Source organism: Ceratosolen solmsi, unplaced genomic scaffold (assembly GCF_000503995.2).
Source record: "Ceratosolen solmsi marchali unplaced genomic scaffold, CerSol_1.0 scaffold47, whole genome shotgun sequence".
NCBI classification, from domain to species: domain Eukaryota; kingdom Metazoa; phylum Arthropoda; class Insecta; order Hymenoptera; family Agaonidae; genus Ceratosolen; species Ceratosolen solmsi.
Genome location: NW_011948419.1, coordinates 293370 through 315920, shown reverse-complemented (window position 1 = coordinate 315920; position 22551 = coordinate 293370). Strand labels below are relative to the sequence as shown.

At 41.0% G+C, this 22551-nt stretch overlaps 3 protein-coding genes across 3 annotated transcripts in view; 1 reads left to right on the top strand and 2 right to left on the bottom strand.

Annotated features, from left to right (window-relative positions):
* The window catches only part of Rga (CCR4-NOT transcription complex subunit regena), a 6668-nt gene extending 4204 nt beyond the window's left edge, over positions 1–2464 (bottom strand). The window contains exon 1 of the mRNA XM_011497374.1: positions 2297–2464. The gene's annotated coding sequence lies outside the window, so the exon portion shown is untranslated. The remainder of the gene's footprint in view (positions 1–2296) is intronic.
* Positions 2465–2474: 10 nt separating this feature from the next.
* Coq5 (ubiquinone biosynthesis protein COQ3, mitochondrial) lies at positions 2475–4072 on the top strand. The gene is made up of 5 exons (XM_011497375.1): positions 2475–2649; positions 2788–3200; positions 3277–3365; positions 3651–3774; positions 3905–4072. The coding sequence occupies exons 1-5, from the start codon at positions 2475–2477 to the stop codon at positions 3992–3994; spliced, it is 891 nt and encodes a 296-aa protein (XP_011495677.1). The 3' UTR covers positions 3995–4072.
* A 2038-nt stretch (positions 4073–6110) lies between these two features.
* Mcr (macroglobulin complement-related) lies at positions 6111–22545 on the bottom strand. The gene is made up of 14 exons (XM_011497371.1): positions 22326–22545; positions 19708–19956; positions 17804–18157; positions 16861–17388; positions 15683–16058; positions 14781–15284; positions 13904–14314; positions 11711–12059; positions 10618–11005; positions 9467–10072; positions 8663–9197; positions 7803–7996; positions 7350–7630; positions 6111–6538 (listed from the first exon to the last, which is right to left on the bottom strand). Exons 2-14 carry the CDS (start codon positions 19950–19952, stop codon positions 6336–6338), a joined length of 4974 nt encoding a protein of 1657 aa, XP_011495673.1. The 5' UTR covers positions 19953–19956; positions 22326–22545; the 3' UTR covers positions 6111–6335.
* Positions 22546–22551: the final 6 nt, after the last annotated feature.

Here is a 22551-nt window from a genome sequence, read left to right as displayed (position 1 = left end):
CTTTCTAGCTCGCTCTCGCTCTGCGTGTCTCTCCGTCTTCGTCTCCGTCTCTCTGGCTGAGCGGAGCCGATAGAACGGTATGAATGAGAGGGAGGGAGCGCGCAGACTCGCGTGCCCTCGCGAATCGGATGAGCGCGCGAGGATGTCGGGACAGCTAAGGGAGCCGCCTCGAGTACGAGAACGAGGACGAGGACGAGGACGTGAACTTGGACGTGGACGTGGACGTGGACGTGGACGCGGACGTGGTTGTCGAGGAGGGCGGCATCGATGATATCGCTAAAGCATAACGGCGAGGCAGCCTTGCTCGGGTTCCGTGCAAATGCGCTGATAGCGACGACGACGACGGTGGGGGCGGCTCGGAGAATAGTAGTAGTCGTTGCAGTTGTAGTTGTAGTTGTAGTTGTAGTTGTAGTTGTAGTTGTAGTTGTAGTTGAGGTTATAGTTGTAGTTGTAGTTGTAGCTGTGGTTGTAGTTGTAGTTGTTATTGTAGTTGTAGTTGTAGTCGTTGTAGTTGTAGTAATAGCTGCCGTTGGTAGTGGTGGTGCTGCTGTTGCTGTTGCTGTTGCTGTTGCTGTTACTGTTACTATTGCTATCGCCGTTGCTGTTGCTATTATTGCTGTCGCTGTTGCTGTTGCTGTTGTTGTTGCTGCTGTTGTTGACAATGATACTGTTGCTGTTGGTGTTACTGCTGCTGCTGCCGCTGCTGCCGGGGGCGACGTTCGGCGGGAGATTCATGCGCCCCAGGATGCAATACACCAAGTGTGCAGCGCGTCAACTGGCGCCCGGCTGATTTGGCCCTGCTCGCGGGTCTCGTGACACTCTCGTGGTCGGCACTCCTGGCCTCTCCGAGTCGTTCAGGGGCTGCTGTGTCGTTGACGGCGCTGGCGGTGACGGTGGCGGTGGCGATGACGACGGTCGCAGCTCGAGGGACCGCTGGTGGACGTGTTCTCCTCTTTCTCTCTCTTTTTCGCTCGTTCGTTCGCTCGCTCACTTGCTCGTTTCTTGGCCGTGAGGCCGTAAGGCAGAGAAGACACGGCGCGTACGACGAGGAGAAGGAAAGAGACGTCGCGGTGCTCGCTATTCTACGATCTCTTCCTTTTTCTGTCTCAACAAGGGGGATTGGCTAGCGGATGATCCGATGGAATCTTGCTTCCTCGTCGGCTCTAGGTGCTGCTGGTATTCTCGGCCACGCTCTCTTGTGTTAGCCCTTGCCGCGTTTCTTACGAGCGTCGAATCCCTCTATCTCCCTTGTTTCCTTGCTCCCTTACACTCTAGATCTCTTGTCTTGCGTTCTTTCTCTCTCTCTCTCTCTCTATCTATCTAACTATCTCTCTCGCGTTCCCACGTCCAGCAGACGCACACTATCAAGATCCTTCCTTTTTTCTACGTGTGTGAAACACTGGTACCCCCCATCACACTCGTGTATTTTCGTTCTTTCACAACCACTTTTCTATCGAGTTTGGTTAGCTTCGTAGTCTTGGGCTGTATATTATCGTCATTATCCGCAAGAGTCCGCGCAAGTCGCACGAATCCTGCTGCCGTTGTCGATGTCCTTGTTGACTTATTGTGATCTTCGAAAATACACGACCGCACGTATCGCTTACTTCGGTCGTCATTTCGTGTTGTAACGTATATTATCTGTCTATCTATTACATATTTATCTGCGTATTTATTTATTGTTTCATTATTATTATTAAATTTTTTTTTTTTTTTTTTTTTTTTTTTTTTTTTTTTTGAACGTAACAAATTAGAAGCAGGTGTCGTCGTAGCGGTTTTTTTTTTTTCTTTATTTCTTTTGTAAACGAAGGCGGCTACATTTGCGTGGCGACGATCGGAGGGAAACACAACCAAGGCAGAGTACTTAAGGCTTTATGTAGCATTTGAGCGATAAAGATTAATAAGGATAGCAAATTCACGTTTCAAAGTTCATTGTTATCCGTTAATTTATTCGAGAGAAATGCGTTTTGAGGCATAACTTTTTCATTCGATTGCAATTCCAAGTATAGCATCGCGACAAGGCTGAAGCAGGGACATTGTTTTTATATTATGTTTAACGATGTCTTGCAAATTTATGTATTTGTTTCTTGTACATTGTATATGAATTTCATTTAAAAAAAAAAAAAAAAAAAAAAAAAAGAAAAGCTTGCCTTTAAAAGCTGTATTCGATATTGGATTGAATTAATTAGTGCCTCGGTGCCATTAAATTACACTTCACCAATATTGGTTTCTTAGTAAATATTTAATGAAGTTATTTCAAATAGAATATCATAAAATCTTAAGCTTCTTTACCACTTACTAACTGTGATCGCCGGTCACGTGGAAGTAGAACGGTGGAAGACTTTGTAGTTGGTGGTTCACTGCGTCTGCGCTGCTTAATGTGGAATAAGTGTCCTAATAATAACCTAAAAATTATAAATAAGTGATGGTAGTGATGTGAAACTTGTTTCTTTTTAATAGAGATAATTTTAGAAAATATGAATTTAAGAACACCATTTCATTTTTTATTTTCCAAATATTATAATCTCCTTGAAATACGTAGTTTTAATATTAGTTGTGTTTATTCTAATAAGGCAAATACTACCGCTCAAGATGATCGGACAACACATTTTGGATTTAAAACAATTAAACAATCCGAAAAAACGAAGGAAGGTACGTAATTATTGCGATAAATTGGATCGTTCCAATTGAACAAATGTATCGACGCTGCAATTTAGAGATGATAATAAATAATTTGATAAAATTCTGTTAATCAATTTGAAGACATTTTTTTTTGTTTTTTTTTTCTAGTGTATTCGGTATTTGAAAATGTCGCTAATTCCTATGATGCGATGAACGATGCTATGAGTTTTGGGATACATCGGATATGGAAGGATATATTTATTGAGAAACTCGATCCCGAACAAGACTGCAGGCTACTGGATTGTGCCGGGGGAACCGGTGACATAGCCTTCCGTTATCTAAAACATTTCGAAAAACCACATGTCGTTAATAGTCTAAAAAGTCACGTAACTGTTCTTGATATCAATGCAAATATGCTGGATGTGGGACAGGTCAGAGCTAAAAAACAAGGTTTTACGGTAGAAAATGGTTACGATATTTCATGGGTACAGGGTAATGCAGAAAACCTTCCTTGTGATAATGAATCTTATACAGCTTATACGATTGCATTTGGAATTAGAAATGTCACGGATATCGATAAGGTACAAATTTTATATACTTATTTAGAATTGCACTTCAAATAAATAATGTATTTATTAGTAATTTGTTTAATTTAAGGCCTTATCGGAAGCTTATCGAATTTTAAAACCCGGCGGAAGATTTCTGTGTTTGGAGTTCAGTCATGTAGATAATTTCTTATTAAGATGGTTTGTTAAACTATAATTAATTATATTACCAACGAGTAATAGAACTGTAATAGTGTGAAATAGTCATTTAGTGAATAGTTCATTTATGAAAAAGATTAAAGTATCGTGAGAGAATTTGAAAAACAAATGGAAACTAATGGTCATAAAATATCAAAATGAATAGGGTTTGACATTGCATTAAATAATATTTACAAATTATATGCAAAATATTGAGTTGCATTATAGTAAATAGTCTAGCGATGTATTAAATATTGTTTATTTGCTAATGTTTGTGCTTCTTTCTAGGGTTTACGATCAGTACTCTTTTCAAATTATTCCTGTATTAGGAACACTCATTGCTGGTCAATGGCAACCTTATCAATACCTTGTTGAAAGTATTAGACGCTTTCCTAAGCAAGAGAAATTCAGGGTATGTTGTAATACATTCTGTACGGGCTATGAATTAAAGTCAAACTTATCGTTGCTAGGTTAATGTACTCCAATAAATCTGTTATAAATCATACATTATGAATCTTTCAATCTATTTGTATTCTATTTAGGAGATGATTCTCAATGCTGGATTTAAGCAAGTCACATACGAAAATTTGACTTTTGGAACAGTTGCCATACATAAAGGATACAAAATCTAACGTTTCCATTTCATAATTAGAGTGTTTTACAAGGATTACGTATGCTTCATAAACTTATCCACGACGTATTTATATATATATATATATATATAGAATCCTTTTTATTTATTTATATAAATGTTATAAAATTCCAAAAAAAAAAAAAAATTTGTTTAATAATTCTTATTTTTTATTCTCATTGTAAGAATAGCTTATTAGCTAATCGACGAATTTATGAAAAATATTTTGTTACTATTGTTACTGATGAACAATGTATAATCTATCAAAATTAAAAAGACTGTGTAAATAACATATATCTATAATCGATGAGGCATGCTATACATATTTATATCATTTAAATCCTAACAAAGATAGGATCTTTGGCTGTAAGTGTGTACATACCTTAAAAGAAATATATTGCTACAATAATGTATAAAAATTTTTGGGAAACCCAAATTTTTGAATATTTTTTATCAATCAAATGAATAAACGAATTGTCTGTTTACAAATATTTTATGTGCGGTGTTTCATGTCTGTATAAAAAAATAAAATTGTATACATGGCGAAAATTTATTTCGCTTGGACGGAATTCAATTATTCGGGCTCATCATTGGTGATTTTTTACGTAAATGGGATCAATTTTACTTTTTAACACAACAATTCTAATAATCGTTCAATTTTATTAAATATTATAAATGCACACAACCGATGAGCCCAATAACTCTTAACAAACACTATTAAAGTAACTTACAATTCTATTATTGGATGGAATTATTTTTTTTAGTCTCTATGTAAAAACAATCGATTATTATAAATACGTCTTATTTCATATTACTTAATTTATTGAATGTTTATGATTAAATTTTTAAATAGTAATGCTTAATTAGGAGGCTTTACATGTTTTTATATTCAATGCAAAATATCGTATATCATTAATTTTCCTTAACGAGAAAATTAATTTAGTTAATTGCAAAGTACGCCTTCAATTTCAATTAATTTTACGCGTACAACAAAAATTACAAGTAAAATTATTTTTGTACTAAACAATTGAAGTACAAATAAATGTATTTTAATTTTCCATATCCAATTGTCAATCGTATAGAATCGAATTTTCGTGCTTAAAGTTTATTCAATATTATAAAAATAATTATTAAGGCAATGAATGAGATTCTTTTCTTATGAATTACAATTATAGCGAAAATTATTAGAGGAACTGCTAGTTCTCCAAATCATAATAGGACGGAATAATTATTAGATTTGTTAGAAATTTTCGGCATATTCAATGAATATAGCGTTAAAGTTATTCTTGTATGCTATTAAAATCTTATAACTTTTGTACTTGACACTATTGCCAAAATTTATGCAAATGCTTTTAAAAAATTTTTTTTTTTTTTTTTTTTTTTTATAGCTTCTAATTTTCGTGTCATTAATGCAATTATAAATTTGATGTTTTTTTTTGTTTTTTTTTTTGTGTATTTTTGTTTTTTTAAACATATTTATCAGTAAATTAAGGCGCTTTTTAACACAAACGTTACGAGATTGTGCAAACTTACTCAATAATATAATCTACTAATAATAATACTAATTATAAAATCTTTTAGAATTAAAATCGGTAAATACCGTTTGTTTTCATTTATTTTCTTTTTTACTTTTTGGCAAAGAAATGCATGAAAAATATTCATGCATTTTTTTGCATGGAAGAAATCTCTCTCTCTCTCTCTCTCTCTCTCTATATATATATATATATATATATATATATATATATATATATATCTTTTAAAAATATTTTTTCTATTAAATTTGTACGCGCTACGATTATTTGTTTGAAGGTATTTTAAATGTTTATACATTGATTAAATCGTTGTAAATAAACTTTCGAACGTTAATGTAAATCATTAACACTTGGCCCTCAATATTTGTATTTAATTTACTATGGTGTAATATGATTTTTTTTTTTTTGTTTAACAAACAAGAACATTTTTCTTTTTAAAAACATTGTCTCAAGTTCGATTATAAAGACTTTCGGATCTTATTAAAAAATTCGATTTGCTTAAAAAGATTTCTTCACAATGCCGATGCACTAATAAGCAGTTTCTCTTCGGGTTGTGTAAAATGACGATTAAACTTTTTCAAAAAACAAAATCAATGAGCCACAATTAATTTTTGTTATTGTTGTTTGTGAGCTACTTTTTTCAGTATTACTTTTACAAGTAAAGTTAGTGATATTATTTATTCACTATATATTTGGACGGAAAATTGAAGCGTCACATATTTTCCATTTGCTCCGACGCAATTTGAATGTAAAAAGGTAACACCAGATAAAAAGGTTCACCTCCTTATCTCCTGTAGCACTGCAGTAGTCCTAGCCGAATTCTAAATCTTGTATTCGAAAATTTCGTATGACGCTGACTAGGACTAATAAAGTGACGATGAAGTATCCAGGCGAAGCTAAAAACCTTGCCGCATTGTAAATTGGACAATATGGGCATTGAGAACTTCCGCACACCTCGCAGATGTTCAAAATGTAAGTCGGCAACGAATCGAACATCGTCTCATTGAAACGTTCTGAAACGATATTATCCTGATTATTAAATATCATTCATTAGCTGAATAATTGAAGAGAAATTATTTTAAAATTAATTGGTTCGCTACTTATTAGAAAATTACAACGAATTTGTAACATAATTCATTTTGTTGTTGGAATAATTAATAAATTGAGTATAATAATTGAGAATAATAATATTTATTTATAAACGTTATTATAAGCGATTATTATTATAATACTCGTGTAAAGTGCATTTGTAATCGACGACTAATGAAAATATTAGCACACATTTTGCTTTCGCGGATATTTTAAAAGTATAATCTCGGTAGTGTTTCTTTATCAATCCATTTCATTTCAAATATTATAATCTTAATAGTGATCAACAGTGACTTGTATTAATATCAAAATTTATTGGTCCCAATTGTCCATTGGGACAGACTTTCTAATGATCTTCCCATACTTTTAATATCATTTAACAGTGATAACATTCGTATTATATGACAATGTGTGGCCTAAAACTTTTCTAATGCAACCTAAGAAAACTATATAAATTCCCGGCTTAGCAAATACGTAAGGAAATGTACACGTTGAACGGTTACTCGATTATTGCTATCGATTATTATTTTACAAGTCGTTTGGCCACTCGTAGTGTAAGACAAATTATCATTTGTTTAATTCTAAATTCCAAGATCAACGGCGAACGAATCTGCACTTTGTGTACATGTAACAAGCGATAAAAAAAAAAAAAAAAAAAAAAAAAAAAACAACAACAACAACAACAACAACAACAACAACAACAACAAAACAAAAGAAATCCTAAAAATATCTCACCTGGTGCGTAATAGTCATAAACCCTAATGGGAAGATATCTCGACATATTAGCAACTGGATACCAGCGCTCGATGGTAAAGTTAACGCAGGTTTCCTCCTGATCGAGATAGTCGAAGTAGAAAAGCACTTTGGAAGGCTGGAATCGGGCTCTCTGAAGATTTCTCACTTGCTTAGATCGTACATAACGATCGAGATTTTGCTGCTGAATTATGTAGCCTGTTGGAATAGTCACGTCCAGCACTGCCATTCCCGATCGTTCCGATTCATTCACGTGCATCCATCTAAATCGTATCGAATGTAATATTAGAAATGTGTTTCATCGGCCATTGAGGCACGACCGTGACAATGGAAGCTATAAACCTAAGCTTCGCGTATTACACGGTCGCTTAGAGTACTGAAGAGGGAAGCTGAGATAATGAATTATTGATCCGAGCAAGGGTAGAACGACGTTACCTTTGACAACTGAGATACGTTATATGAGACTGATTTCTTCCATGGAAATTGGCATGCGTGATCAGGTCAAAAGCTGGAACTGGTGGCTTTGTTTGGAATCGCTTTATATCCACGTTGTACTGCACATGCATTTGCAAAATCGCATATCCCGCGCCCTTGGCTTGAACTTTCACCGTTCCCCATGCTTCAGGAATCTATAAATTCGTATTTCATAGAATGTCTAAGCTTAGGAAAAATACCTTCGATTGTTGCGCAATGCGCTGGGAAGAAAGAGCTCGAGAAGACTCATGATGAGCAAAGAAAAAATTGAATGAAAAAGTCAACGTTTTTAACGTCTAACTTAATATTTGACATGAAATTTCTGCTTTATAATAATGTTGGAGTTCGTTGACAATATGATGGCAGCGAAAGCGAGTAAGTAATTTATAAGCATGGAAATACGCAAATCCCTTTAATTTTATCAGAGTACATATGCTTCGATAAAAGTATTTCAAATATTTAAAACGAGCCAAATTATTAATTGATTATTAATCTATTTATTTCTTTACATATTAATAATAACAATATTCTATCGTTAAATCTTTTTTTCTTCGTCATTTCATATTTTTATTATTATTAATTATTAATTTATTTTTTATTTTTATAAATTAAAATAACATTGATATTAGGAGGTTATTCAGTTAAGCGATTAAGAGTATTAAGAGTATGATCTTATATTACATGAGAATCGGCTTGTTTTTGTCGTTTTTCAATAACGAGGCGACATCGCGACATCGACGTATTTTTAAGTCGCGATACATTAAAAACGAAGGGCTAAACGGAGCCAAGAGATGGTCAATGATGATGATGGATAAATGTACCTGAAGGATCTGCAATTTGGCGAGATTTTTGTTGTTCACGTGCAGAGTGTTGGTCTGGCCGGGCAGGGCCGTGGCCTCGATCGTCACCGACAGCTGACTCACGTCCCTGATCCTCGACCTCACGGTGTACTCCATAAGGGCCTTCATGGCCCAGGCCGTGTCCTGGGTCGAGGCCCAGCCGCCGTCTGTCAGTCTCTGAGAATTGAGCCACTTGACGATAGGCTCGACCTCGACTTCTTGTCTCGCGACGTGCACCAGCAGGGCGTACGCGGTCGTCTCGATGTTCTCCGAGTCGTACTTGTAGGGCAGTCGAGGCAGGAGGAACGGTTTCTGGTTCTCGATCTTGTATGGCGGCTGGGGTACGAGTTCCCGTCCCCAATACACAAGGCCACCCTCCTCGCGCCGATACTGCCTTAGGAGATTGAACGCCTGTTCGGCAGTCGAGGCCTTTGCTTGGAGGAGGGCGTACGCGACTATGGCTATCTCGTACGGACGGCCTTTCATTTCCAGCAGCTGGAGGTTCTGCTCGAGCCATCTGCGGGTCCACAAACGATGTATTATTATTATGACAATTTGCAATAACCGAGGCGACGGACATTAAAAACGAGTTTGAAACGTATTTGGCCAACGCTTAAAGAGCCCGTGGGGAGGGATCAGCTCGGTCTTCTATTGTTTTGTTTTTGTTTGTTTTTGTTATTTTATTAGACGAATGATGGTACATGTGGACGAGAGGCGAAAGTAATTAATTAATGCCCAGGCGATGACATTTGCCATTAAAAATTTGAGAATTAAGGTGAAGTGTACCTGACAGCGTTGGCTGCCGCGAGGGCAACCTTAGCCCCCAATCCATTGGAGAGGTCCTTGACAGTTTCCAGGGTGATGAGAACGTGGGCGGTGAGGGATATGTTTCGATGCCTGTACAAGAAGTGCTCCTCGTCGTAGTTGAGTGAGCTGTTCATCTTGCGGTCGGGTAGCCAGGTGACCTCGTAGAAGGAGCCTTCGGGCGTCTGGTGGTCCAGGAGCCAGGATACCGCTTGAGCTATGACTTTGGGATCGATGTAGAGGTAGTTCTCCCACTCGTAAAAGCTCGCCTCCTCGAAGATGCGCACGCAGTAGGCGGTGAGCCAGATGCTGGGAGACGATTGATTCCAGTCGCTTCGGAATAATGAGAAGGAGCCGTCGGGATTCATGAAGGAGAGCTGCCGCTGGTAGCCGATATTCATATAGTAAAAGCTCTCCTTCTCCTGGCTAATGTTGCGCTGGTTAATGAGGCGCATGTGCAGGGTCGTGTACATGTTGGCGGCAAAGCTGAACATCGTCTGCTCGCCGCAGTCCATCGGTAGGGCTATGAGGCTCGTCGCGTTCACCGGCATCGTCGGGAAGATCGGGCCCACCACGTCGCCCACAATGCTATTACCATAAACGAGATATTTGCACTCGGGATAGTTTTTATAATAATTGGATTGCGTGTGCGCGGCGTGAGTCGCTCAGTTTCCCTATTGAGAATGCCACGCGGCGCGTGACATTATTAGAGGCTTAAAGATCGAGCCGGGCTATTGAGAAAAGCATTTGGCGCTCCGAATCTATAGTCAATTGCCATCTTATTTACCAAAATAAAACAAAATAAAACAAACAAAAAAAACAAAATAAAACAAACAAATAAACAAACAAACAAACAAAAAAAAAAACAAAAATAAAACAAAATAAAACAAACAAACAAATAAACATACAAACAAACAAACAAATAAACATACAAACAAACAAACAAAAAAAACAAAAAAAAAAACAAAAAAAAACGCTGATTTTAGATAGATTAATAAGGGAATGAGGGCCATTAGCTCTTTTACATACATAGTAAGTACATTTATTGCGACGAGGAAAAACCAACCACTCACCACGACACCACGATACGCGACACGAGTGTATAAGAAAGTCAGATCGAGCGTCACGCATACCTGATGGTAGCTTTATTAGATCCAAATATGTAATAGCGATCTTCCTCGTACGGTATCAATGGCGTCTCAGTAATATTAACGTGCATGTATTGGAAGACGTAGGCGCGATTGCTGAGATCGAGGAGAATCGATTGATGCCTGTACTGCGGCAAGCCGTCGGCCTCGACGTGCAGCGTCTTCGAGGCCGAATCCCTTCCGATTAACGTCGTTGCGAAAATGTGCACCTTGATGTCGCCCAATCGTACCGGAACAATCGGGATGTAGACGATCGAGGCGTCCTGGGCCGGTATCCATAGAAAGAATTGATGCTCGCCAAAGGACGTTCGCGGCCTGTACGACTGCACTATACCGTTATCCTCCACGTGCACGAACTTGTAATCCTTCGAACCTGTGGAAGAGTTATGAGCAATTAATGGGGCTCAAACGGCGATACAATTATTCTCCATTACTTTAACGTAATGAGCGGCTATCCCATGATTTTCATCGTCATAGCGTAATAATACTTGTCGAATTTTTCAAAGCAGACTCGCGAATTCGATTTCCTTTATTCGGATGTGGGTGGCCAACTACGTCACATCGACTCGGTCACTTTTAATTCGCGATCGCTTATCTTATCATTAATCGTCATTAATCGTTAATAGCCCCATCTCTTTTCATTAAATTAAATCCAAAGTATAAATTATAAATACATTGATAAATACATAATCTTTGGCACTTTTCACACACTCTTACAACACATGCAAACATGATAAGCCGGAGCTAATTATAGATTCCCGAGTTAATTATAAATATTTGAGTCGCACGAGCTAGCAAACTTTGTGAACTTTAATTCGACAGGCAACTGCGATAGCGCCCATTAAAGTTCCCTTAAAGATGAAATTTAGCCAAATCCTCGTGTACATTTTCCATTTATCATTAACGAAAAGAAGAAAAAAAAGAAGAAAAAAAAGAAGAAGAAAAAAAATAGGAAATTGAAGAAAGAAAAAACAATGCAAAGCGCAAAAGGGAGAAATGAAGCGAGGGGAGGAAATTGCTTTAAAGCGTAAGGGTATCCGGGGCCAGGTATCTCGAGTTAAGGGCCCCGGGGACTCACCGCTAAGGACGACAGTGGCCTCGATGTTGTAGCGCATGTAGTTGAAAATTGATACGCGTATGCCGATCTGCTCGCCTTGCTTGCAATGCGTCGGCATCTCGACGTTGATGTAGAAGGGCAGGACGGCGATGTACTCGAGGGCCGAGGGTAGCATGCCGAATCCATTGGTCGGGCTCATGCCGAAGGCCGTCACCATCCAGTGTACCGGCGTCTTTGGCACGTCGATGTTGAAGATAAAGCGGCCATGGGGACCGATATTAACGTCCCTCCATAGCCACACGTTCTCGTATTGGCGCTCGATGCGGTTGAAGCGCCATTTTCGGAAGTACGCGATGTCCGTGGCGTTGCCCTGTGGGATTGTCCTTGCGCATTAAGAGGGGACTCGACGGGCCCCAATCGTCAACAGTGGTTTATGGGGCACGGGGTCATTGTGGCCATCGATCCTCTTCTAACGAGAGACTCGATCTTTTTAAGCCGCAGCTTGGGGATTTTTCATTTTCACTATTCGTCAGGCGTCCTGCATTACAAAATTGTGCACACGTAGGAGGCACTTTGGGGGTAATCGCTCTCGTTGTGATATAGAAATGATCGCGTAATCGAAGTCGTATTTGTATGATTTTTACGATTGCCATTAATGAAACAAGAATTAGAAATTTAGTTTTCATAAATTCGCAAATGGCCTTGGTAGAAAAAAAAAACCGCTCGCGCGTCACGTTTTGAGATCACGAGCAACGAATGTAACGCGAATCATTATTATTGGTAAATAAGCTCACCATGATACTCCCAACGAGCATTTTCAGAATGAAAATCAAAATGTTTTTTATTTCTGTCCCTTAAAAGTAAGGATTAATATATTAATTCCGAATAATACTGATTATAAAATAGACAATTTATTTTCCGATTAATATTCCGAATGATATTTACAAAGTATGATATCACCACCACCACCACCACCACCACCACCACCACCACTAGTAGTAGTAGTAGTAGTAGTAGTAGTAGTAGTAGTAGTAGTAGTAGTAGTAGTAGTAGTAGTAGTAGTAGTAGTAGTAGTAGTAGTAGTAGTAGTAGTAGTAGTAGTAGTAGTAGTAGTAGTAGTAGTAGTAGTAGTAGTAGTAGTAGTAGTAGTAGTAGTAGTAGCAGCAGCAACAACAATCCATCGTTTTTGTGAAAAAAAAAGTTAATAACCGTGATTTTTAAGAAAAACATGAAAAAAAAAATGTCGTGCCTTTACTGTAGTGTTATCCAATGTTTAATTGATGGAGAATTATTTAATGTATTTTTTGGCTAATGGGATTCGTTTAAAAATTAACGCTGCATTTCGGTACTAATTTTAACGACTTAAAATATTAGACGAAGGTATTGGCTAACAAAATAAAAATGAAAATACATTTCTTCGTAAGATATAAGAATATTGATAGTCTTAACGAAAATGGCCAATAAATAAATATAAACAATTTTGAGAAATACACACCTAGTGGATCGGTATATCCGATAATAATACTTTGTAAGTATATGTACACACACACACACACACACACACAAAAAGACAAAGAGACTCTGACTATAAAGTTAAATCTATAAATGCATGATAAGGCTCGACTAATCGAAATGCAATAATGTCGAATGAAATTATATTAAAATAATTAAACAATACAAGCTCATATAAAATATCTTTGGTGTTAATTTTAAAAAATTAATCGAATTTAAAATTTACAAAACCCTGAATTATTGCACAAGTATTATAGTTTTATCATCTAAAATTCCAACACGATTTGAATGATTAATGTTGTTACGGGGCGGATTTTGACAATTAATATTCCGTGCAAATAATGTTCGACTAAATGATTCGCCTTGTCTTCGCCTATCATCAGCCCTGTAATTCAAATACTTAGAAATAATTTTTCTTTTATTATGGTTATTATTGTTATTATTATTGCTATTATTATCATTATTATATTGTTTATCAATCGCAGGTTATTGCTCCCTTCGATCTCCTATACCAAATACGAATATTGATGAAATACGATTCACGCAATCAGAATGTCAATCATTGCAACAAGAAATAGCGGCGCAGTAGGATAAGATTAGAATAATGGGCGCACTGGACCACTGGACTGCCGACCACTGGAAAGCTAATCGAGTGTGTGCGCGTGTGCGCGTGTGCGCGCGTATGTGAGATCGCGAACGTACCCGTGGACAGTGAGCCTCGTCGGTGCCATCCTCGCACTGCAAGATGCCGTCGCAGTGCTGATCCGCCTTGTAGCACCTGCCGCTGAGGCACTCGAGGTAGCCTTGAGTGTAGTTGCAATGCTCGGGTCTGCGGTGAATGATCGCGTCCGTGAAGACGACGAGGCCAACGTACTCGAAGGTGCGATTGACGTCGATACCGTAGGTCGAGGCCGGGAAGTAGACAACCGCGTCTGGGTCGCCCGCGTGGAAGAGCCACGTGTGAGAGTGGGTGCCATTGGTCTCCTCCCCGAAGTGCGACATCTTCTCGATGACGTTGGCGTACGTGAGCTCGTTGCCGGCCTGCATCGCGTAGAACGATCGATCGATACCCGACAGGGCCACGTAAGCGCCAGGCTCGCCGTAGATCGCCACCTGTGGACAATTCGCCAGTTGTCCCGTCCTTTAGTCGGAATTTGGAATTGAGATTTATTGTGTATTATTTGTGCGAAGCGATAGATTATCCATAGCTCGACAGGCAGGAGAAGCGAACAATCCTTTTCGAAAATTCGGCTTTTTGCATCAAATCGTTGGTCACCGATGCAAAAGTGCAACAGTAAAGCCTCGACTTTACCAAATGATCTAGTCGTAGCTTAAAACTACACAACGATTGCCTTTATTTATTGAATTTAACAAGAACGACTAGCCCGTTCGGTCGGTAAAAGTTAGTTACTTTCTCGAGCCTCATATTAAGCTTATTGATACTCGAATTTCTAATATTTCTAATATGCCGTTTACAAAAATTTTCATTATTATTTAATAATTGTCATTATCATTCGTTATTGTTATATATGTATATTTAAGAAAAAAAAGATGAGAATAAATGAGGTGGGTGACGTACCTCGACATTCTCGCCGGTACGGGCCTTCTTATTGTTGATGAAGACGGTGAAATTGTTGCGCGATATGCCGTTTACGGGGAAGGTGAGCGAGTCGGCTACGACGTCGCCGTACTTCCCCACGTAGTAGACGACGACCGTGGCGACTGGCGCCATCTCCGGGCTGAGAGGCACCGCGAACGTCTTGACGGTCTGTTGCATACGCTCGTCGCTCGTCAGCAATATCGTGCCCTTGGACATTACGAGGTAGTTGAAGCTCTCCATGTAGAAGTTGCTCTGCACGTGAAGGACGAGGTACTCGCCGACCTTCGCCTTCTCCGTCGACGTCCACACCTTGATGTGCTTCTGGTTGGGCGACTCGTGGGCGAGCATCAGGAGCTCAGCGTGTGCGTGGTGACCCTCGCCGTCGGTGAAGTCCGCGTAGAAGCGCATACTCGCGATGTCGTTCAGCAGTTGCTGGGCTCGCTGTGGATTGTCCATCAGGCCCAGCTGCTTTCTCAGGTCGATCTGCGCGAGGAAGGCAGTCTCGAGTTTTAGGCCGAGTTTAGACGCAAGTTGTATGGCTCCGAGGATAATTAGCCGATGATGTGGGGATTATCGGTTATTGTCGTCCGTAAGCTTTTGTTATTAAGATATGTCGAAACGTTGCCAGTCGCGGATAATGTAAAGAAATGGCGATTAATGAAAGCCGTTCAGGAATGTGTGAGAATGGAAAACGTGCGAGAAAGCGAATGATGAGAGGAGCTTCTCGTCCCTTAGCAGAGCGTTAAACATCTTCGTCGAGTCGTCGAAAAATTTTCGAAAAAAAGGAGGATGGCTGCACGAGGGGAGTTCTCACCGTACGACGACATTGGAAAAGTCAATATTCGCTCGGGATTAATTTGAAAATTTCAAAGGAGGCTCACCCGCATCGACCAGACTGCATCGTTCTCCGGCGAAACCCTGAGAATCTGATTTTCCAGTGTTCTACGTCCGCTGCTCCTCATCTCGATGTCGCCGCGCACCTCGAGCTGTGCTCCGCGAAGCTGCGACGGCCTAAGAGGCGAGCCATCGTGGAAGGAAGCCACCAGGTTTAGGTCAAAGGGCATGCCGGGCTTGAAGATCTGAGGCGAGCCGCCGAAGAAGTGAATTTTCACGCTCGAATTGTAAATACGAGCGGTGGAGTAGCCGACAATGATTTCCTCGAGGAAGCGCTCGCCGACGGTGGCTGTAACCGTCACCTCCATACCATCGCTGTTGCTGGGCAAATACTGCAGCAGATCACCCATTGGATACTGAAATCTAGCCACGGGATATTGCCATTGTTAATCGCAGTCCAAATAGTTTTCTCTTTAAATCGTTTCGCTCTCGTACAACATGAATTTCTTCAGCATTATTTGCATTAAAAGAAAAATTTTAAACAGTATAATTGCAAATGATAATTAACCGGTCGTGGCATATTCACTATTTGTCGATTTTCATTAACAATCATTTTACAATTAGTTAGATTAATTACAGTCAACATAAATATATAATACAATATATTCTTATCACTATCTAATACTACATATTGTATTTAATAGTGATACATAACAACGACGACGACGACGACGACGACGACTACTACTATCCCTACTACCACTAATACTAGAATAATATTAATACATCAGTACTATTATTATTATTATTGTTGTTGTTGTTGTTGTTGTTGTTGTTGTTGTTGTTGTTGTTGTTTTTGTTGTTGTTGTCGTTGTTGTTATTCTTATTTTTCTTGTTGTTGTCGTTGTTGTGTAATAAATTGAATGTGTCAATTATTGAAATGTAGTGATAATTTCGTTAAGGAATGTAAGGGCATTTACTATACCGAAGTACATTGATAATCGATTTATTGAGAGAGATTCGATTAGGGGATAAGATTGAAGAAAAAAAAAAATGCTTAATGCCATTAGGTGCGCGTGTCAAGTTCAGTGAGCAGATAGGCGTGAGTATGCGAGACGGAGTACTTGATAAGCTAAAGTACCCGTATAATCGATTGCTCGACCCAGCACTCGTGGTCCTAACGAACCATGCCATTGGCTTAGCCAAATTAGGAGGTGAAACCAACCTGTACGTGCCATTGAAGAACCTTAGCACGGGCACCGTCTCCCGGAATAGATCGGGCGGATGAAACCAGGCCGGGTAGTACTCGTTAAAGTTGAAATAGCGGTCGGCTATGTTGTCGTTGCCCTCGAGCGAGGGCGAATGATGCTTGTCGATCGGCCGGAAGCTCGCCTTGAGGGTGAGGTTGCCGTGTACGGGTGCGCCGGACGTGTAGTTCGCCTGGACGATGCCGTGTATGTAGGGCTCGTTGTCGAAGAAAAACGCGGGCATTGTGACGTTGACCTCGAAGCGCGTCTGGTAGTACTCCTCGACGAAGATCGCCTTCTCCTCGACCTGGCCCTGGGCGACCACCTTGATTATCCACTCGCCGAAGACCGGCTGGTCCGACAGCTGATAGGAGAGCGAGACGGTGCCGAGGTTACTCTGGCGACTGAGCCAACGACGCATTATGCGACGGTACGGGTCCAGCATGTGCACCTCCACCGTATCGTCGAACGCCTTGAGCTCCGTGTTGATGGGTATCGTGCGGAACCTGTATTCACGCGGGGATTCCAATAATTAATTTTCTCCTCTCTTCCCATTACGAGAGCGCGCCCTATAGTCCACCCTGGATAAACGTCTCCACGCATTCCCTCCCTCTCCACAATCCCGATAACCGAATACGAATACTCTAAAAAGAATCTCGTTAAGAATTGAAAATTCATAGAGAAAATTCTTAAGGTTATAGTTCTTAAGTTTATCGTATCACGAATTGCCTTTTGTTTCTCATATTCCAAGTCATCGAAAGATTTTATTAATTAGCGTAATGTAAATCCGAACGAGATGTCAGAGTTGTTGGACACGAGTGTCGAGTACTCGTGATTATCGCGCGTCGCTAACTCAACAATGCATTAAAGAAAGGCTTTCGCTAATTTTGTTCACGCCGGTAGAGTCGATCGCTTACGTACCGAATGGTCTGGCCCTGCATGTATACGGGCTTGTCGCACTGTATGAAAATCGTCATCGAGCGCTGGCTGAAGGTGAGTTGGGTCTCGTTTACGAAGACCTGGCCTCCGGTGAGACTGTTGTAGTTGCCCTCGACACGTAGTCGGTAATCACCCTTGACGGAGGTCGGCGGCATGCGCATCATAAGCTTCTCGGTGACGCCCTCGCGCAGCTCCTGGAAGTCAGCCGCGATTTCAACGCCGTTCCGTTGGATCGAGGCATGAACCATCATGGGCAGCGGGCTGTGAAGAATGTTCACAGCGACGCGGTACACCTGCCCGGGACGCACCATCCTCGAAGCCACGATGAAGTACGAACTGTGGCAGAGGCATACCGTGATTTATGTCTCTCTCGTCTCGTCGACACCAAGCTGCGATCGCTTGGCATTTATAGACATTTAAGCGCTTGGACATTCTTTGCTTTTACTATTGCAGCGTCATGCTCCAATTATCGTTAAGATTCAAGCTCAATGTGTCCAATTTTCTCTCTCTCTCTCTCTCTCTCTCTCTCTCTCTCTATATATATATATATATATATATATATAAATTTATTTATTTCATTATTTTATTAATTTATTAATTTATTTAATCGACATTGGCTGAAGCTTTAGAGCTATTTAAGAGCTTTTTCTCTCGCTTTATTAGTGGACTTTGTTCGAAGCATCGGCCATAAAATTGCATTAAGCTGATCGAGCAGCCCGTATAATGTAATATAAAACGAGCGCTTCTAGCGTTTAATTTAGGCGCTGTAGGATCTTTTGTACTTTCAACTTTGTGAAAAATTAGTGCCAATTGCCGAGTCTGGAATGAAGTCTTGATCAGCCGTTCTGTGCTAGCGCATTGCGACAAAACATTGCGAGGTACATTTTATCGATTGTGTATTCTTACGCGTTTAATATCGAAAAAATATACGAGACACGTGAGATAATATCAAACCGCATTCTCATCAACTATAATCGCTAATATTCTTCGTAATTTAATCGTGTGCGCAACAAGTAAGAGCATAAGTTGTTTCATAAGGGATCACGAGAATGGAATAATATTTTCACACTGTCAATTAATTTACGGCACAAGTTGCTCTTTGCTCAATGAGCTTTCACGGTAACACGGCATGGTGTTTCATCGACATTGAACGACTTTTAACCCGTTTGAATTTAAAAATCCAATGTATCCTAATTATGTCGATCATACATTGCCCTCATAGGCGTATACTCGGTCACTTGACACATTCGTTTTATATTATTAAGTATAGTACAATGCCATATAAAAGACATATATTTATAGTAATTGAGTATTTCTCACGTTTTAAAGAAAGAAAAAGAAAATGATAAAGAAAGAAAGGAAAGAGTCAAGAGAACGCGACTATAAAAACATTGATTGAAAATCCGATGGGATATGGATTTTTCATGTTTTTTTTTTTTTTTTTGTTTTTGTGTATTGTTTTCAGTTGATGTTGGTAGGAATTTGTAAACAAACTTATGCAAGAATTATGCTTTTGGCATAATCCACGGACAGAGAAAGGAAAAAAATTGAAATTTCCCATTGGAATCTCGAGGAGGTATATCTCACGTATTTACAAGGGTAAGGCGCCGCGCGTTGCCACTACACGCGCCTCGGAAAATTATTGAAAAAGCTCGGCTCAAAGACCTCTACGGCATCGCAATATTAGTCGTGCAAAACCACAACGCTATCGGACATTAGCGACAAGCGCCAAATCCATCGAAGCCCCCGCGAATTAAGCGCCACGTACGCCTACGATCATGACATCCAGTCGCTAAAAAGCTCGGCCGGCGCGACCCGTCACTAAGCTAAGCTGCTGAAAGATGGCTGAAACATGCCGAGCCAATGGCCCGAGTCAAGGTGCTTACGCCTCTTTGATGATGACGTTATCATTCTGCAGATTAGTAGGTCGATATCCAAATCCGAGTCCGCTGTCACGGTCCCAGTCCCTAGTCGCCTCCCTATCCCGATCCCTGTTAACGAACTCCTGGTCTCGGTCTTCGTAGCGGTTCCACGGCTGCCGGGAAGTCTCGGTTGGCTCCGAGGGCTGTTGTCCTTGGCATTCCGACGTCACCAGCAGCAGGGCTGCAACGGCAAGGAGCGAGCACCACATCGTTCTGCAATGGGAATGCGAGTCAGCTTATTATCCCTTGTGCCAATAAGGTCCCGAGTCCCGGAATCGTCGGAGGCGTCATTAAAACGACGTTAAGCGTATTATCGCGAACATCGTTAGATTGGAGGGGCACGGTTACACGAACATTAATGCAACGAACGAGTGTGCTATTCCAGTTGGCTAATGGCCGCTCATCGAGAAGCGCCGCGAGCAAACGACGCGATTACTTTATTAGCGGCTTAGGCATTGTTGTTAAATTAATGTTCATGCTTTCTAAATAGGTTATTTGGTACGCTCGGAACGACCTGGAGTTTCGTGCTGCTCGTTAAATAAATCGCATATCATTATCAAGCTTTGAAGAACTTTTAACTCTGTTGCAGGTTTTGAAGGCAAATCATGTTAACTACTTCCCATAATATTGCACTTATCGCCTAATTATGTAGCATCGATTCGCAATGTCTAAAGGATTTCGCGCGTTGGTTTATTTCTTATGTAATGAAATAATCTTAGGGAGAAGATTTGCACGTAAAGACTTTTGCTTATTATTTTATTGAACGTCATCCGTTATATACATATGCATTGTTACATTAAGAATAAAATGTTTGTAAATGGCGTGAGACGCGATGTAGCCTCGCTTAATTATAATATGATCGTAAGTCTATTAAATAAAATTATCTGAAAATTTGTAAATTCATTGGAGTCATTTAAAAGCCAAACATTCGTGCGTTGGAAATTTTTATATTTTCAAACGATAGTATCGATAGGCTTTTTCGATCGGTAGACCTCTTCTATTTCTTATGCTTCATCGGCACCGAGCGCAAAATACGTCACGCAACATCACAACAAATTAAAACCGAGCGCGAACAATTATGTAAGTACAACTAAACGATCATTCGTCCCATTTAACTCGCACTAATTCCTAGACGCTCTTGACGAATTCACTCGACAAGATTATTATTACCCAACCATAACGTTGACTATGATCGACTCTCCTCCACCTTCGAAACGACAAAACTTCGATTTCATTCGCGTAACGAGCGCCCAATAAAATTCATCCATCATATTTTGCCTCGACAATTCGATACACGCACACGCATACGCGCACTAACCAAACCGCTAAGTCAAATAATAAAGCACAATCCTCGGTACATGGAAAATCCTTACCAGTCGGCTAACGAAGCTGTTGCTTTCGATCCTACAACTCCGAGCGTTTTATACACTTTGTGACTCACTCATACGACGTGCCTATACACGCGACCGAGTAAGACGCCAACCTCTTCTCTTATACTCTCGATATTACGAATAATTGTGCTTTATATTACATGCCGGACAATGCGATAGCGAAGCGCTCTCGCGCGCACATGTACAGTCTCGAATAATAACTTCGCCTCGCCCTCACCATCAATCTACCCAACATACGCGCTCCATTCCTCGAAAAATTATTAAATCTTTCGACCAATGTGTAAATAATCGACACGATGCTACGCGCCTCGACGCCAAACATCCATCCTTCTCGCTTTTCTTCGCCGAGGCTGGCCCTTGCGAGACCACGCTATTCATCCCATTGCCGCAGCTCCGAATCCACGAGACTCCGCGAACGCTCCTCGCGCAAGCCTGGCCATTGTGTTTTATTACCAACGAGCCAACGTCCCTGATTTTGTCAAACTCACCCCTCACTCGGTCAGCCAGCGGCACACCGATCGACGCTGGTCCACCCATTAACTAATCAATCGCAATTATCCTACTCGGCCCTTTCATAACGCCCGCGATCGACGGATCACCTCAGCCCACCCATGCACCTCGAGATGTGTCTCTCACGTCTCGTCTCTCTCTCTCTCTCTCTCTCTATCTCTCTCTCTCTCTCTATCTCTCGTTCTTCTGCACTCTACTAGACGCGGGACTACCAGCTCAGGCTCAACGTACGCGACACTTTCACGCCCACGCCTGATCAAAAGCCTGGCCATGGCTATGCCAGCCAGCCCAATCGGCTCGTCTCTTTAAACGAAAAACTTTAAATGACGAGGTACGGTCGCGTTTGAATATATTCGTTCCCCGATGCATCGTAATTAACGGGAGCTGGTGGCACGTAACGGCCGGAGGAGCGCACTCCACCGAGCGATCCACGCCACGGTAAGACACGCGACAGGTGAACGGGTCCCACGAGAGCGCGATCGTCGGCGGCTCGATCACCCAGAAGACGAGAGCCAACCAACGCCCTCGCCACTCCCTCGACTGCGTCTCGGTACCGTTGAGCAACCTTGGTGGTGACCCGGAGCCGCGGTCGGCGGCGTCCGACGGACGTCCCGACGCCTCGTGGCGCGGTCGACGCCCAAAAATACCTGAGTTACGCGGGCGCGCGCGCGCGCCTCATACCTGGCGTGTCGACGAGCTGCGCCTGCGTCGGCGTCCTCACACTGGTCTCTCAGCGTGAGCACATAGCAGCGGTTACAACGGCTCACGGTCACGGGGCTCCTCAACGGCCCCGGGGCTCACTCGACTCCTGGGCCTTGGCTCCGGGTTCTCGTCGAGGGGCGGGGCTGCGGCACGACTACCTCGTCCGTGTACGACGTTCGGCGCCTCGCCGCGGAGCTATACACAC

Excerpts from the sequence above, each read along its gene's own strand:
- Coq5 (XM_011497375.1), top strand. The coding sequence starts at position 2,475 with ATGAATTTAAGAACACCATTTCATTTTTTATTTTCCAAATATTATAAT. Across the intron at positions 3,366-3,650 it reads GATAATTTCTTATTAAGATG|GGTTTACGATCAGTACTCTT; the intron begins GTTTGTTAAACT and ends GCTTCTTTCTAG. Across the intron at positions 3,775-3,904 it reads CTAAGCAAGAGAAATTCAGG|GAGATGATTCTCAATGCTGG; the intron begins GTATGTTGTAAT and ends TATTCTATTTAG.
- Mcr (XM_011497371.1), bottom strand. The coding sequence starts at position 19,952 with ATGTGGTGCTCGCTCCTTGCCGTTGCAGCCCTGCTGCTGGTGACGTCG. Across the intron at positions 18,158-19,707 it reads AACGTCATCATCAAAGAGGC|TTCGTACTTCATCGTGGCTT; the intron begins GTAAGCACCTTG and ends CCTCTGCCACAG. Across the intron at positions 14,315-14,780 it reads GTACCGGCGAGAATGTCGAG|GTGGCGATCTACGGCGAGCC; the intron begins GTACGTCACCCA and ends AATTGTCCACAG.